This window comes from Loxodonta africana, chromosome 6 (assembly GCF_030014295.1).
Source record: "Loxodonta africana isolate mLoxAfr1 chromosome 6, mLoxAfr1.hap2, whole genome shotgun sequence".
NCBI classification, from domain to species: Eukaryota; Metazoa; Chordata; class Mammalia; order Proboscidea; family Elephantidae; genus Loxodonta; species Loxodonta africana.
In genome coordinates, this window is record NC_087347.1 from 67603609 (window position 1) to 67620811 (window position 17203).

At 39.6% G+C, this 17203-nt stretch overlaps 1 protein-coding gene across 1 annotated transcript in view; it reads left to right on the forward strand.

Annotated features, from left to right (window-relative positions):
- CCDC141 (coiled-coil domain containing 141) overlaps nucleotides 1-17203 on the forward strand; it is a 230846-nt gene that overhangs the window by 70183 nt on the left and 143460 nt on the right. The window contains exon 6 of the mRNA XM_003405968.3: nucleotides 10319-10435. Coding sequence (XP_003406016.2) covers nucleotides 10319-10435 — 117 coding nt within the window. The remainder of the gene's footprint in view (nucleotides 1-10318; nucleotides 10436-17203) is intronic.

Sequence of the window (17203 nt, forward strand, 5' to 3'; positions counted from 1 at the left end):
GGTAACATAGGAGCTCTCAAACTTCGGATTAATAAAATACTAGCTCTGTCAATCATTTTAATCACCGAAGAAAAAGGAAAATTAAGTGGTGAATTAGAGCAAAGATTACTGATGAATAGTAATGTGGGTGTCTGAATATCTGATGCATGTTCTCTCCTAAGGGCCATTTAAACATGCATTTAGTGCTTCTCAGCTTCTAAGCGTTTGTGCCCTAACACTTTTGAACTACAGTAGGTCGGCTGATTTCCCTTTGGAAAAGGAATTAAGTGACCAGAATGATGGCAACTTGAATAAGGCTTACAGCAACAGCAGGAAAAAAAAAAAAAAAAGGTACATGAAAGCTACATACTTTAAAAAACAAACCTTAACTGGGATGTGATAGCCTGACAAACATAAACATAGCACACTATTTCTTTATCATTGTTTTTCAGAAGTAAAACTGTGCACTTGTTTTACATGTAAAGATGAGCTGCTGACCTTTCTTTTCAACTCCAGCAGCATCTTATTTTGCAGATAATCTGCTTCATTAATGAAAATCAGAAGCAGCTTGGAGTATTTCGTGCATAATTAATTATCTCGACAAGAAGATTTATGAATGTAATTTTTCTCAATTGCTCCAATCAGGCATAAGTGAGACAAACAAATAAATTAAAACGAAGTTATTCATGGTCTCTTTGTACAAGACAGTGTCAAGGACACCTAGGAGAATTACATAAGACACAAGGACAGATAGTCTCTTATTACTACCCAGATCACATAAAGATACACATCTCTGGGGAAAAAAAAGGATAATATAACTTACATTTGGAAGGTTGTTGTGGTTTTATAATTTGAGTGCAATATATATCATAATCATGCAGTATATTCCTTGTCAATAGGCAATTAAAATGATATCAGAGATGACACATATAAGCACAGCTTCAGGGCACCTGTCTTGTAACTGGTGAGCAGCTTTAAAATTCTGTGTGTGTTTTATATGATGTACTTTCTAACTAGGATTTAGAAGCTTGGGTGGTTGAATAGCCTAAATTAATATAAGACACGCATGAAGAGCCTAGCTTAGTGGCTAGCACACAGTAAGGGTTAAAAAAAAAAAATTCTTTTCTGAATGTAGCCTTCAAGCATTGGCTGGCATAAGACTGAATTATCTTGATGATACCAGTATTCAGTAGTTCGGTCTGGTAGCAGACATACATGAGTATCCAACTGCTTGTTTAAAAATTATCACAGAATTTCATGTTAGTGCATAGGCTGTCTCTAGAATTCACTCTAATGCATGCCAGCAGTAAATACAAAGTATCTTAAAGCATATGTAGAAGAAGCATGTGCTTTCGAAAGCAATAGGAACTTTTTTAATTAGAACGCTTACCACCTGGCTTTCAATGCCACCGAATATCAAAGGTAGTGTAACTCTGGACTCCAGAACAGATAGAATGGATATCAATCCTAGCTTCTACATTTATTATTTATGTGACTTTGGGAAAGTTACTTGGCCTTTGTGCCTCAGTCTCCTATTCTGTAAAATAGAGATGAGACCTATAGATTTGTGGTAAAAATAAATAAAGTCTTGTATGTGAAAATGCTTAGAACACAATTTGGCTTATGGTAAGTGCTTAATAAATATTCAAAGGTTTACTATATCATTAAAAACTTTGGCAGTCACTTTCTGAGCTTTACTGGATACACTCATAAAAAAAAAAATAAATAAAATCCTACCTATTTGCTGAATCCTGTACCAGTTCTCTAAATAACCAGATACTCTTAGCTTTCTAAAATGTTGCTATGATGTAAAGGGGGAATCAATGTCACGTCATGGCTGGGTATTCAGCCTAATTTATTCAAAAGGTAAGTTTTATCTGAAAGTTAAAGAAAAAAAATCAATTTTTCTCTCAACTTTCTCTGCCTTTCAACTATTTCTTTAGGTCATTTATATTTATTATAGTCGATTACGAAAAAGAATTCATTACTGTTGAGTTGATTCTGACACATAGCCACCCATAGCACAGAGTAGAACCGCCCCCACAGAGTTTCCAAGACTATAAATCTTTATGGAAACAGACTGCCTCATCTTTCTCCCATGGAGTTGCTGGTGGGTTCAAACTGCTGACCTTTGGATTGGCAGCTAAGCACTTTAACCACTGTGCCACCAGGGCTCCTAAATGGTTGATTACATTGTCATTAAACCTAGTTAGTCACTTCTCTATACTCTTCAGCTGAGCTGATGGCTTAACAACATTTTAATTGGGCACAGTTATTTAAGTCCCCAAATCAGTTGGTAGGAGAATGGGGGACACACACTGACTAAATTACATTTTCAGAAGTCATAGGACTGATGGCAAAGCTGTTTGATATGTGTGCTCCCTGGGAAAGGCTAGGTAAGGCCTGTTCCCTGTGTTTACTGTGTCCATTCCCCTACCCTCACGCCCTTCCATTGGTTGACAGCATTAGTTGTTGCTGTTTGAGCTATGATCTGCCAAGCCCCAGGGGCTGCCTGGGCATCTTCTTCCACCTCCCTGAGCTCTTTTCCCTCCTTGCCTCTGTGCCAACATTGTTCTCTTTCTTTTTCTCCTTAGCACTGCCATCCTTCCCCACTTACTCTAGTGTCTAGACTGGCCAGGGAGTGAGACTATTTCTCCCCCTTCTCTCATCCTCTTGGTCCCCAATTAGTTTTAACACCGTTTATAGGGACACTTCTAAGAACACAAAATAATAAATGGCATACTTTTAAAGGATTAAAACATCCTTTAAAATTTAGCAGTTATTTACCCTGTTTATATGAAGGTTTCTGACTCAATTTTTTTCTAACAACCAGTAGTTTAGGCCAAAGCTTCAGTATGAAACTCATTAGTTTTCTGTCCTAGAACCAAGATGGTAATGAGGAAATATGAAACTTTGGTGTCACTCTTAAATAGCCCTGTAATCAATTAATCTCTCACTGTCTTTCTTTCGCACTCTCACACACAAACACAAACACACACGCACTGAGTATAATCAGTTCCAGGTCACTTAGGGCACAGCCCTAAGTTATACTAAGAAAACCATGCCTTAGGTATCTGTGACAGGGATGCACGTCACCAAGATATCAGGCTGGGCTCTGCTCCTTCCTTGAGAAAGGATTTCCAGTGCTGTGTGAATTCCCCGTAATGAGTCAAAGGTAATGCTAGAGATAAAATTTAGGTCCAGAGACTCCCACTGTACTGATTTTATCCACTGGACTAAACAACTTCCTGCCATTAAGTAGATGGAAGTGAAGAGTTTGCCTAAAAACAAATAAGAGTTGAGGGCAATGTTAGTAAGGGAAGAAAAGGTCCTTAGTATGGTTTTTCTTGAAAAAGAAATGTGAGAAGAGAAATTATATGTTAACACAAGTCAGAAAAAGTAAACACATAAAATTGTAGTTCTAGACAGGGAAGTAGATTATCTGTGAAGCTGTTTATAAAGTAATGAACTTTGCTTTGGAATAAAAAATGTATTTTACCTGTCCACCAACAAATAATACTGGGATTTGATCATTTGTCTGAGAGGTAGTAATAACTCCCTGTTGACTTGAACAAATTATGGAGGGCTCCCAAATTTCAGAAAAGAAAATTGTGAACACAGTCTACCTAGAAGCTCCCAGAAAAATAAAAAGCAAAATAATAATAAAGTCCAAATAATAAATAATAAAAAAAAAGAGCAGGCCAATAATTAGATCAGTCCCAGAATGCATCTGAAAATAGAAACTTAATCCACATTTTTGGCAGTAATGCTCCTTTCTACCCTGCTTTCAAGTTCTGAGGTACAAAACATCCGTGACATTGGCTTTAGTGTCTCTTCCTCTGATACTTATTATCACCTAATGGAGGAAATGCCTATGTGAAGTCTGGTTATTGTCTAGCTAACTATAGAGCGCATTTGACTGGATTGCCTAATACAAAATAAAGATAACTGGTTTCCCTATCCTAAAAAAAAAAAAACCCAAAATTGTTATTATAATACTGACATGCGGTCAAAATCATAGTAGACATCAGAACTGTCACCTGTGGCCATCAACTATAATTGAAAACATCTCTGTATATGTGTGTATTTTTGATAATTGAAAGAGAGACTATCAAAAAGCCTTGGGTTAAAGAAGATAAATAACTGATGCCTTTCTGCCCCTTTATTGGTTTTTCTGTCTCGCGTAGTAACTGGTTATTCGACGAGAACTGTTCTGCACATGGAAAAGAAAATGAAAGTAATTTGTAGAGATTTTCATCTTCCCTTAAGCATTTCTGTTAAGGTGGTTTGAATTGCTTATTGTGAGCTGGCCTCTTCCAGCAGTTTTAAACAAAGATCAAAAAATAAGATCTGATCTCAGATTGTAGAACAAACTGCACACAAAGAGATGGGGGTGGGAGGCGAAACTGGTGGGGAGCTGGGCATGGCAATCTGAGGCATCATTTTGGAATGCAGCAGCAGTCTCCTTCTTGCTACCTGAGTTGTTTATCCTTGACCATCAGAGAGCATCTTCAACTGCTCGCGTTCCCCCATATTTTAGTCTTGTTCAGACCACATAACTGTTTGGGAACTGGGATTCTCATTCTGTCCTTGCTGTCGCCTCTGTTCACCACTGGCCTCTTTCTTTCAGGCACACCTTCTGAAGAAGGGCCTGGCACACACACCCATGATCCTTTCTGGTGTAATATTTCCATTTAGCCCTCTCAATTTTAAACAGGACCCATTTCCATGTTAGAATTAGGTTCTACAACTATACCATTGCATTTTAGTATTTATTTTTAAAATGTTCATAATTCAAAAGACCCATTGCCATCAAGTTGATTCCAACTCATAGCAACCGTAGCCATTTATCTTCTCAGGAATCCTTTGATTCTGCAGATGGATGTGATAAGAAGGAAAAACACTAGATAAAAACGTGTGTATTCTGCCCCTGGCATTACTGCTCTTACCTGTGAGACTTTCCTCTTATTGGTTGTGTGACCTTAGGAAAGTTACTTAACCTGTCTGGGTCTCAGTTTCCTCATCTGTTGAAAAGGCAAATATCTCCCTCACAGGAGTGGTGTAAAGATTGGATTAGGTAACAGTTTTAACATGCCTAGAATTTTTTTTAGAATAAATAGTGCCTGTAAAGTTCTGGTTTACTTCTCTTATTTGCCTCATTCTTATCTCCCAGTAAGGGGTTGAGGTGGGGGTGGCATGCCCAACAATAAAAACTAGCTCTTCACTACACCTTGCCCAAGGCTAATGGTGTCAGTAGTGCTCTTTTCCAAACTTCCTACTCTCTGGTACGTTCTTACATCATCCTTCTTTCATGCATCATCAGTATCTTCATTTATGCAGTGTTTCCTCTGCTTAAGTCTCTTCTAACCAAATAAAGAAATAAAAGGTAAGGGGCTGGAGGAGGAGCCCCTTTGTTACCTCTGCTTTCATTAAAGCTATCATCCCATCCCCCCTTCACTTAGCCAACGAACATCTTTGAAAGAATTATTAGTGCTCCTACCTCCTCACCTCAACTCAGTGGTCCAAAATTCTTACCAACTGATATCCTATCCTACCAGTCTCCTGTCTCCACTATTTTAAACTGCCCTTAGATAAAACTCAGTTGTAGATCTGTATTTAATAAATTGATTTTGAGTTGCAGTCCTGTTCAATAACAATATAATGTGAGCAATTTTAAATTTTCTATTAACACATTAAAAAAGTAAAAAGCCACATAAAAAATTAAAAAGTAATGATATATTTTATTTAACCCAACATATCCAAAATATAAAAACACTGGTGGCATAGTGGTTAAGAGCTACCACTGCTAACCAAAATGTTGGCAGTTCAAATCCACTAGGGACTCCTTGGAAACTCTATGGGGCAGTTATACTCTGCCCTATGGGGTTATTTCAACATATAAAAATTTCAACATATAAAAATTCTTAATGAAATATTTTCATTTTTATATGAAATCTATGTATTCTATCCCACCACTACTGCCATTGAGTCGACTCCGAATACATACTGCCATTTCAGTTTGTACTAGCCACGTTTCAAGTACTCCATTTTTTTTTTTTTTTATGGGCAAAGGTGGTTAATGGCTACCATTTTGAACAGTACAGGTATACACCATTTGCAAAACTTTTCCCAGCCCCCATCTTTAACTTCTAAGGCAACTCTTGGTTTTCACTGAGCATCCCTGATTGCTCCCTTGTATCTTTGCTGGCTTATCTTTCTCAAAATCTTCTTTTACTCTTTGGTAAATACCTCCCCAAACAGATCTGTCCCAATCCTTCTCTGCATTAGTTCTAACTCCCTTAGGTACTCAGTACTTATAATGTCATATCATGCCAAACTGGTGGGATGACCATATACATTATTACTCAAGTCAAGCTGAAAGGTAGGAACTGGGAAGAGAGAGGAAAATTGTTCTCATTCCCTCTTAATCCTTCATTGCCCAGAACTGATTTCTAGCAGATACTCTGAATGCTTTTTGTCCTTCCTTCCTTTCGTCATCTTCCCAATCCTTGACTCCTGTTTTCATCTTTTTGTAGGGACCATGTTCTACAGAAATGCCAGGATGCATCATTTACTGATTTACCACACTGGTTTTTGGACAGCAGCTGATATAATTTAAAAGCTTATAAAAAGTGCACTTGGAATATCTGTGCAGCTGTCTACAGTAGCTACTTGCTGGATGCAATGACTGATTTACCGGGTGGCAGAGTATTACGGTTGACATGATCTCAGTTATTTAGGGCGTCTTACTTTTAGCATCAGAGGATCTGAGAGCCTACTCTGCGTGCATCACACAGCACACATGGTAAATCTGATCGCAGAGGCTGCTCATATGTGTGAATGCCTCATAGTGAGATGTCACACCCTCACCATCATCCACTTACTTCTGAGTTTTATGCCAACTTGTTTTTGTGTTCCTTTCCAGGGTGTATCTGGTAGTAAAAATGTATAACTCTAGAGAGCATTGGAAACCCTGGCAGCTTAGTGGTTAAGTGCTAAGGCTGCTAACCAAAGGGTCAGCAGTTCGAATCCACCAGGTGCTCCTTGGAAACTCCATAGGACAGTTCTACCCTGTCTTACAGGGTCGCTATGAGTCGGAATCGACTCGGTGGCACTGGGTTTTTTGTTTTTAGAGAAGCATTATGCTTTAACAGGCAGGTATGTGACTAGGATATAATGATTATCAACATAGCTCTTGAGGAAATATGTATATTCCCTTGCAAGAATAGTGTCTTTTGAGGGTTGAAATAGTATTTGCCAAATCTAGGGGATGAGGTCAGTAAACCTTAAAAAATCAAAACAGCCAACTCCTTCCCAGCCTTCATTACTGCTGGCATATGTTAGATTGCAAGTCTTTGACTCATAAAATTTAATAGGGTTATCTGAGGGTTCAGGCTTCTCATCTGTTTTTAGAGATTAGTGAACACCTGTTTATACCCATTTTTCATTCACTCAGACTCTGTATGAACTATCCAAAGCATTCTTGAGATTTCTGGGTTCCTCCTGCTAAGAATGAGTAACACTTATTCCCACTAGTTAATAAAATAAATGATCTCTGAAGGTTAGTATATTCCTGATCCACTTTACTTTGGTGAAATTCTTAAATAATTCTTCTAGTTGGGCTTTTGTATGTGCTCACTGCATCTTTTGTGAGAAATTATTTTGTTTTATAAAAATTCTGTACATTAATGGATAAATTTTATAGCTCTTGATAATAAAAATATTCTCTGTGGGTTTTACCTAAGGCACCTTATACATATCATCTAGTTCTAATTGGGATACCAGAAAGATAAACTGTCTTCAAATAATTGTAAATACATAAACACAATACTTTAGATAAGGGGACTGGCTAGATAATATCTGTATTACACATAGATTACCAAATATTCTGAACAAAAAGGAGGAGTACCTCACATGAAAATGGTTACAGGATCATCATTAGGCTTTTCTTTGAACTGATGATAGGCTGAAATCCTGTTTAACAAAGATTTCCAATTAGTAGAAAGCTGGAGAAATCCTTTTGCCCCATATTTTATTGCCTATTCTGGAAAATGCTAAGAGTTGGTGCAGACCTTTTTATCTCATTATTAGCTTTGTGATATCATCCCTATAATAGTCATAGTATGTCCTCTTCTAGGTGACTCCCTAACTCTGACACCTGTGTAGTGGCATTGTGTTCATGTGTGGCGTGGATTCATTGTGTGGAGCTTCAGGCATAACCTAGCTTTCTCCTTAGCCACCTGCGTCACTCATTTTTCCACTTTATAAGATTTCCAGAAATCTCAAGGCTGTCCCAGGCAAGACAGTCTAGGCTGGAGAAAGACATAGTACAAGCCTGTGGCAATCTCTGGTGGTATAGCGGTTAAAAGCTATGGCTGCTAACCAAAAGGTCGGCAGTTTGAATCCACCAGGCACTCCTTGGAAACCCTATGGGAGCAGTTCTATTCTGTTCTATAGGGCCACTATGAGTCAGAATTGACTTGACAACAATGGGTTTTTTGGGTGGCAGTCCCCACCATTTTGAATGGGCTGCCAGAATCCATTTTCAAGCTTGAAGTCATTGCCTGCTAATGACAGGGCTGTAGGACTTTAGGCTACCCAAGCATGGCAATAGGGTGCAGTGGAGAAGGCGTGGGCTTTGGAATCATGTATACTTGGTAATGAGTCCTTTGTCCATCACTTACTGCTTTCACTAGATAAGCTATTAACCTCTCTGAAGCTCAGTTACATTGTCCCTAAAATGAGTTGTTAAGAGAAATAGATGATGACTGTATTAATTTCCCAGGGCTGCTTTAACAAAGTACCACAAATGGGGTGCTTTGAAACAGAAATTTATTCTCTCACAGTTCTAAGAGGCTAGAAATTTGAATTCAAGGTGTTGGCAGGAATATGCTCTCTCTGAACATTCTAGGGGAAGATCCTTTCTTGCCTTTCCAGCTTCTCATAGCCCCAGGTGTTCCTTGGCTTGTGGCAGTATAACTCCAATATCGGCCTTCATCTTCACATGGGTGTCTTCCTTCTGTGTCTCTCTGTCTCTGTCTCTCCTCTCCTCTTTTTATAAGTACACTAGTTATATTGGATTAGGACCCACCCTATTCCAGTATGACCTTATGTTAACTTTAATTGCATCTATAAAGACCCTATTTCCATAGGGTCACAGTCACAAGTACCAGTGGTTAAAACTTGAACATATTTTTTGGAGGGACACAATTCAACCCATAATAATGCCTGAAAAGTAACTAGCACACTGTCTCGCTTGTAGCAGGTTCTTAAGAATCAGTAGCTATGATGGGATCATGAGGATAAATCATGTACGGGACTTGAGAGTAAAACTTCAAGTTTCTTCCTTTAATTGGGGTAAAAAATCTGCATTCGGAGGCTCGTGTCATCAGTCCCAAGTCAAGTCATATCATCATTTAAAGATGTACAGCTTCTTTCAAGTCTTTGCTTTTTGTTGTTTTAACATTGTGTATGACATATATTGTAAATCTAGTCTAAATGAATGTGAGTCGTGCCCTGAGCCATTTACGATGCCAATGGAATTTTAATAACGTCTCCATTTATTTTCTGAACATGGATTTCCAGCAATATTTTTACACTATCTTTTTACAGTAAAAATATACTTCTACATATGCTGTTTAATATCTTCATATGGGTCTATGTAACTATATTCAGATTCATATTCTTATCCAGGAAAGAAGACGTGTATCCTAAAAGAACGCATCATTTATGGACTGTGTGGGAATCTGTTTTACTCAACCGATAAATCATTTTCATACTTTTCTGAGATTACTTTCTCTTTCCTCTCAAGCATGTAGAGGTTTAAATGAAGAAAAAATGAAAACCTGATTTTATATTTATTAATTTAGTACACAAAATGAGTACATATAAAGAGAAATTTAGGTACAGGCAGTCCCCGAGTCAGGAATGAGATCCCTTCCTAAGTCTGTCTTTAAGTCGAATTTGTAGGTAAGTCGAACGGGTACATATGGTTCTTATTTAGCATTAGTCAAATGTTTTTCTTAGTATATAGTATATATTTTACCTTTCTATGCATATAAAACACTTAAACATTTTCAAACTGTACAATGTTTTCATGAGTGTCAAAAGTAGTGTGTGTTCGTTATTATGAATCATTGTATATTTTTAACTCAAATTTTTAATATAATAGGCTTTATGGCAGGCCATTCTTAAGTACGAGTTGTCCATAAGTCAGATGTTCATAACTTAGGGACTGCCTGTAGCTTAAGTTTTGAAAGGTTAAGGAAGTATTTCTGATTTTTTACTCACTTACTCTGATCATTTGAAATTTGAACTTGCTTTGTTGATTCTTACCTAGGTGACTTGTTGGTTTCAGAAAACCATAAGAGACTTACAACAACAACATCTAGGTTCATCACTTTCAGACAATGAGGAGCTAATTCGTAAGCATAAGGAACTGATGATTAAAGCAAAGGTAAGAGACACATTAGACACATTCAGAAATCATTGAAAAGTGCATGGTCTTCTCTCAAATGTTTTTTAGGGGTGATTTAGAGGACAACCAGAATACCTCACTTTGATCAATCCACGATATACATGGAAAAGATTCTGGTAACATTAGCTGACGTCACTGCCCAGTGACTGAGCTTCTAGACTAATAATAACTAAAACAACTTCTAAAACAACAATAACAACTATCTTTTTCTGAATAGTCACTGTGCCAGGCCCTGAGCATATTCAGTGCATTACCTAAATTAATCTCACAAAACACCTAAGGGGTAGGTATTATTTTTCCCGTTTTACAAATCAAAACAAACAAAAATCAGAGGTTTGAAAATGTGAAGTAACTTGGCCAATGTAATACCCATTGTCAGTGGCAGATTTGGAATTTGATTCCAGGTCTTGCCTAACTCCAGGACTCAACTTTTAAATACTACACTCTGCTAGCTTTCTTTAAAATTATTATTATTATTGTTTTTATACACTGAGGCCTCACTATGCTATCACTTTCGTTATTTCCAGGTATAGTTTTTTTTTTTAGTTTAAAATAATTTTTAATTAAAAATGTATCTTCTGATTTTAAATCCCTAGTTATTACAAGAAATTTTAAAAAGAAAAAGGAAGGAAGAAGAAAATAAGAACCATCCCTAATTCTCCCATCAAGAGACAACCAATCTGTATACATATGATTTTTTTTTTTTTCTGAAATTGCCCTGGGGTCTTCATGTATGAACATTTTCTTGGAGCTCAGGTGTTCTGTCAAGGACCCGCCTGATAATGACAGTGACCCCGTCGCCCCCACCGTGGGATTTTGAGAAGGCTTCCACGTTTTGACTCTTACAGAAAACCTCCCAAAGAACATCCTCCCATGAGAATCTGTAGGTGCAGCTCTGTCCGTTTGTTAGGACCAAGTCCTAGAAATAAAACTCCCAGGGAAACAGCAGCAGGCTGGACAGGCAGTCCGCGAGTTAGGAATGAGATCCCTTCCTAAGTCTGTCTTTTAATCAGTAGGCTGATTTAAAAAAAAAAAAAAAGAAAGAAAAAGCGGGGGAGGAAGAGTTTGCTTCGAGAAACGTCCAGAGCGGGGAACTCCACTCACAGAGAGTAGAACAGTGATCAGCGGTTCCTTAGTGCTGGGGTGGGGAGGTGATAGCTAAAGGGTATAGAGTTTCTTTGTGGGGTGGTGAAAATGTTCTAAAATTGACCATGGTACTGGCAAGTCTGGGAATACAATAAAAATCATTGATTTGTACGCTTTAAATGGGTGAATCGTATGATATGTGAATAATATCTCAATAAAACCATTTTTTTTTTAAGATGGAGGGGTCCGAAGGGCGGCCCCTGAGGAGGTCCTGTCCAGCTGTGACCACTCAGGGCTGCGTGGAGGTGCTTTCCTGGGCCCTGGCAGCACTTGGAGTCCATGTCCCAGCACCTTGGGCCAGCTCCTGCTTACAGCTAGGCTTCTCCGTCCCTGCTCTTTCTGGCTGCATCTTCTGGCCTAAGCTTTCCCTCTAAATGGAGAGAGGACAGGGCAGGGTATGCACAACTGAGAGAATAGACGTCTCCCTCTTACACTCAGAACCAGTTTTGGGAAAACACAGCTTCCAACACGGGTACAGATTCCCCCTGAGGGGCCGTAAACGTAGGTGAGGAAGACAGAGAATCGGGAAAATACGGCGTCCACCGAGCCCTCCTGAAAAGACTGAGGATTTAATTTGATTATAAACCCTGAGGTAAGGGTGCCTGCAGACAGTTTAGAAGCGGTCTCGTAGCTCTAAGGTTGCCGCCGCCAGAAGGTTCTGGGCCAGGCGAAAGCCTCCCTGCACGTGTGGCAGGGAAAGCAGCGGCCAACCGGCAGCTGGGCGGCGCTTTGGCCTCCTTCTCCTCCGCCCTCAGCAAGCCGCGGCGGCTCGGGTGGCTGTAGTTCCCCAGCTTGTTGAGGAGCAGCGACGCCATGGGTTTGCCATCCATCTCTTCCTCTAAAAGGACCATATCCTTTCATTCAAAGTTCTTTCTCCATCTCAACACTGTTAATGAAAGGGCTGTTTACTCTTAGATTTCCATCTCCCCTGTTCCAGCTGTTGGGCTCCGCGGGCTCGGCGCTCGGGTCACCCCCCGCCCACCCCGCGCCTCCTCCTCTGCGCCTTTTTGTTTCTCTGCGCCTCTCTCTCTGCTCTGCGCCTCTCTCTCTGCTCTGCGCCTCTCTCTCTGCTCTGCGCCTCTCTCTCTGCTCTGCGCCTTTTTCTCTGCTCTGCCGCCCTCCATCCTCCTCCGCAAGGGGCGCCTCCACAGGCGCAATGGGCCTGGCGGCCTCCTGGGCGCCCTGCTGCCAGCCCAACCCGGCTCCAGGTATAGTTTGATGCTCGTCTTCTGTGTTAGTTTTCCGTTGTTGCCGTAACAAATTGCCACATGTTTAGCGACTTCCAGCAACACAAAATTATCGTCTTACATTTCTGGAGGTTAGAAGTCCAAAATGGGTCTTACGGCGATAAATTCAGGGTGAGTTGATTCCTTCTGGAGGCTCTAGGGGAGAATCTATTTCCTGGCCTTTGCTAGTTTCTGGAGGCCTCCTGCGTTCCTTGGCTTTGATCACAGTAAAAGGTAATATGACAATAGAGGCAAACAGAAATAGAGATGAAAGAGAACTCAGAGGTTGGAAGATACCATGCTACTAGATTTGAAGAGGGAAGCAGAAGCCACCAAGCCGAGGAATGCAGGATAATTCCCCTGTCCCAAGATCCTTAAATTACATCTGCAAAATTCCTTTAGAATATAAAGTCACATATTCACAGATCTGGGGATTTGGAAGTGGACATCTTTGCCGGGAAAGGGCATTATTCTGTTTACCACATCCTCCAGCCTACTTAAGAGGATTTCTGTTTTGCAAGAAGTTAATGGCTGACAGCTAGCCAACCTCATGTAAGCCTATGGAAGATACCAGAATGGAACCATGAAGTGCTTAAAGCAGCAGGAGCAGAGCAGCTGTGTTGCAGTTGCTCCTTTCCATTGTTTCTATAAATAAGTCTATAAATACCTTCCAGAGTTCTTAATAGATGTTCCATATTGTCTGCAAAAGGGGTGGGGGGAAGTGGGGAGTCCGTTCCCAGTAGATTGAGTGGGAATGGTGAATACTTTAATCACTACCAAGTCTTACAGGTTTTTTATTACTAATATCTTGGGTGGTTGATAGTTTAAGGAAGATCTAAATCATGAAGCTCTGGAGAACAGTGGACCAAACACTACTAGTCAGTGGTTGAAAATAGACAAGACACACCATAGACGTCCACATGTTTGTGGGGATGGAAATTAGGGAGGGGAGGCAGTAGATTGCATTTACTAAACTGATATCTCCTCATAGGAATCATGTGCGTTTTTTTGTTTTGCCTTTTTAGTTTCTTCTCTTTGAACACAGCAGTGTACAGTGAGTGTTCAAAGTGGTTTGTTGAATATTTGACTGATTGAAAAAGGTGCAGTTAACCCAGTAATGACTGAATAGTTTTTAAGTTCAGCATTTGGTCTGTCTGCTTAGGAAGTTGAGTTTTTTTTTTTGGTTGTTCATGTTTGTTTTTCTGTGTGTGTCAGCTTCAGGTTTTGTCAGTAAAAATTCTATCAGAATTTCCAAATGCTAAACTCAAGAGATGACCTGAATTGTATAGGATGGTTACTTCCTTTAAAGCAAACAAACAAAAACAGAATATTCATTTAATTTAGACATACCTTGGGGTTATAGTTATTTTAACTGTGGAGTTATAGTGGTTTTTCACAAGTCCCGAGGACAGTTTGGTATAGAATAGTTGCTGATGTGTGACTTCGGCTCTATTAGGGCACAGTTTTGGAAACCCTGGTGGCGTAGTGGTTAAGAGCTGTGGCTGCTAGCCAAAAGGTCAGCAGTTGGGATCTAACAAGGGCTCCTTGGAAACCCTGTGGGGCAGTTCTACTCTGTCCGATAGGGTCTCTATGAGTCGGAATCAACTCCACAGCAGTGGGTTTGGTTATTTTTTTTTTAGGGCACAGTTTCTGTTGTAGCTTACAGTTCACATTTGAACCTCTGATGTGCATAAACAGAAAGACCTGAAGATACTCTTTTCATCATTCTGCCGAAGTTGCAGACGGAATTCTTAATGTATATTTTATTATGTTCTTCATAGAAAATTTCAAAACCTCAAATAATTTCTCAGTTTTGCAAGGTGTAATGACTGACAGCTGGCCAACCACTTGTAGTTGTATGGAATGTGCAAAAGGAAAATAAAGTTACCCTTAATAGTTCAACCACAAAATAACCATTATTCATATTTTTGTGCATTTCCTTTCAGTCTTTCCATATACAAGCCTGGAAACACACAGCACTGGAGTCAAGCTTTTTTCCCTCACTTAAAAGAATATCATAAATATTTTCCTATGTAACCTAATATCCTTTAGCTTCAAAATTCTCTTTTATATGAATTCAAAATGGAGGTTACACATTTCGTTTACATGTAGAAGCTAAGCCATATGGGCCTCCAAGCAAATACTGTTTTTCTTTTTTTAAAAAAGGAATTCCTAATAAACATTATGCTCCAGACTAGTTGATCCTGCTTTCTTTCAGAGCTCTAAACTACTCAGGAACCAGTTATAGATCTCCTCTGGAAGCAGAGTATTGTCCGACGTGCTCCGTAATTTTGGAGCTGAACATTTTTTGAAAACTGAGACAACCCTATTTCTCTATAGCACCCTTGAGAATAAAAAGAAAAAAAAATGTTTTTAAGTATTTTCTTTGGTGAGGATTCCTGTTTGATTTCTTCCTCTGAAGCCTTCTTTCTGTTGTAAGATTTTCCTTCCAAACTCTGAGCTGGCCTATGGAGCTTCAATCTCAGTAGCATCTTGAGAGATCTCTAAAGTATTTAATGACTATTTACATTAGATGAAACAAATGGAGATGAAAACGAAAACAACTTGTTAATAGAAACATTTTCTAACAAGTCAAAAAAAAACTTTTTTAAATGCTTGCCATCAATTTGGGAGACTAGACAGTCCATTGGCAAGATAAGTGGTATTTGAGGAAGAGGGGTCCTTGGATCATAGTGCTTGAGAGAGACTCCACCAGGGTAAATGCAGAAGAGGGAGTGGCATTGCATTCTGTTCTGGGGTGATCCAGGACCACTTCCATGAGGGTTGGGGTTTGATCGGATAGATGGGATGTGAGTGCTTGGTTAGGAGGGAGTGGACATTCCAGAATAAGGCAAAACAGCAATCAGCCTAGTTCGTCTGTGAGAAAGAGTTAAAGGCCTTAATAATGTTTAACCCAGTGAAGAGAAGACTGTGGGGATTTGTCTCAGAAGCAATATACTTATCTGCTGTTATTCTATAGGGAAGAAACGATAGTAGTCGGTGGTCATTACACCCATTGTGGGGAAGTAAACTTCACAGATTGGGAAGTAGAAGAGATTCCTGAATAAGTGGGAGATGGGCCTAGAAGATCTCAAAGCTTTCTTCTAATGTTTAGATCATGTAAGGGAAGCAGAATTTATATTTGCAATATCATCTATACTTGCTATATTTAAAGCAGCATCAATGTAAAAAGCACTTTTTCAGATCTGGCTGAGAGGAATAAGGCTGGGGCTAGAAGATTAGCAACATTTCCTGAAAGCGGAGACAGTGTCTTACTCATCTTAGTATATCCAGGGCCTAGTACAGTGCCTGGCATAAAAGGATGCTTGATCCGTGTCTGTTCATTTTTAACTTTACTGTGCTTTAGGTAAAAGTTGACAGCACAAATTAGTTTCTCATTCAGAAATTTATATACAAATTGTTTTGTGACATTGGTTGCAGTCACCACAATGTATCAGCACTCTCCCATTTTCCCTTTACATCCTGGGATCCCCATGCCCATTCCTCCAGTTTTCCTGCCCCTTTCTACCTTCTCCTCTTTACTTTTGGGCAGGTGTTGCCCATTTGGTCTCTTACATTTGATTGAACTAAGAAGCACATTGCACACGTGTGTTACTGTTTGTTTTATACGCCTGTCTAATCTTGTCTGAAAGATGGACTACTGGAGTAGCTTTAGTTCTGAATTAGCAGAATGTCCTGGGTCCATAGTCTTGGGCATTCCTCCAGTCTCTGTCAGACCAATAAGTCCAGGTTTTTTTGTGAATTTTAATTTTGTTCTACATTTTTCTCCCGCTCTGTCCAAGTCCCGCTATCGTGATCCCTGTCATAGAGGTTAGTGGTGGCAGCCGGGCACCATTTAGTTCTTCTTGGCTCAGGCTGGTGAAGGGTGTGGTTCATGTGGTCCACTAGTCCTTTGGACTAATATTTTCCTTGTTCCTTTGTTTTCTTTCATTCTTCTTTGTTCCGGATGGCATGGGACCATCTTAGATGGCCACTTGCAAGCTTTTAAGACATGAGACACTACCACCAAAGCAGGATGTAGAACATTTTTTTTATGAACTGTGTTATGCCAGTTGACCTAGATGTCCCCTGAGACTATGGTCGCCAGCCCTCAGCCCCAGTAACACAGTCTCTGAAGATGTTTGGGTGTATTTAGGAAGCTTCTGTGACTTTCCCGTGGTCATAGTATTCTATGTGCCGACTTTCCCTATATTGTAAGCTGTCTTTCACTTCACCAAAGTTAACACTTATCTACTGTCTAGTTAGTGATTTCCTCTCCTTCCCCTGCCCTCCCATCAAAGATTGTTTTTCTCTGCATTTAAACCTTTTCTTGGGTTTTTATAGTAGTGGTCTCACACAATATCTGCCCCCGCTT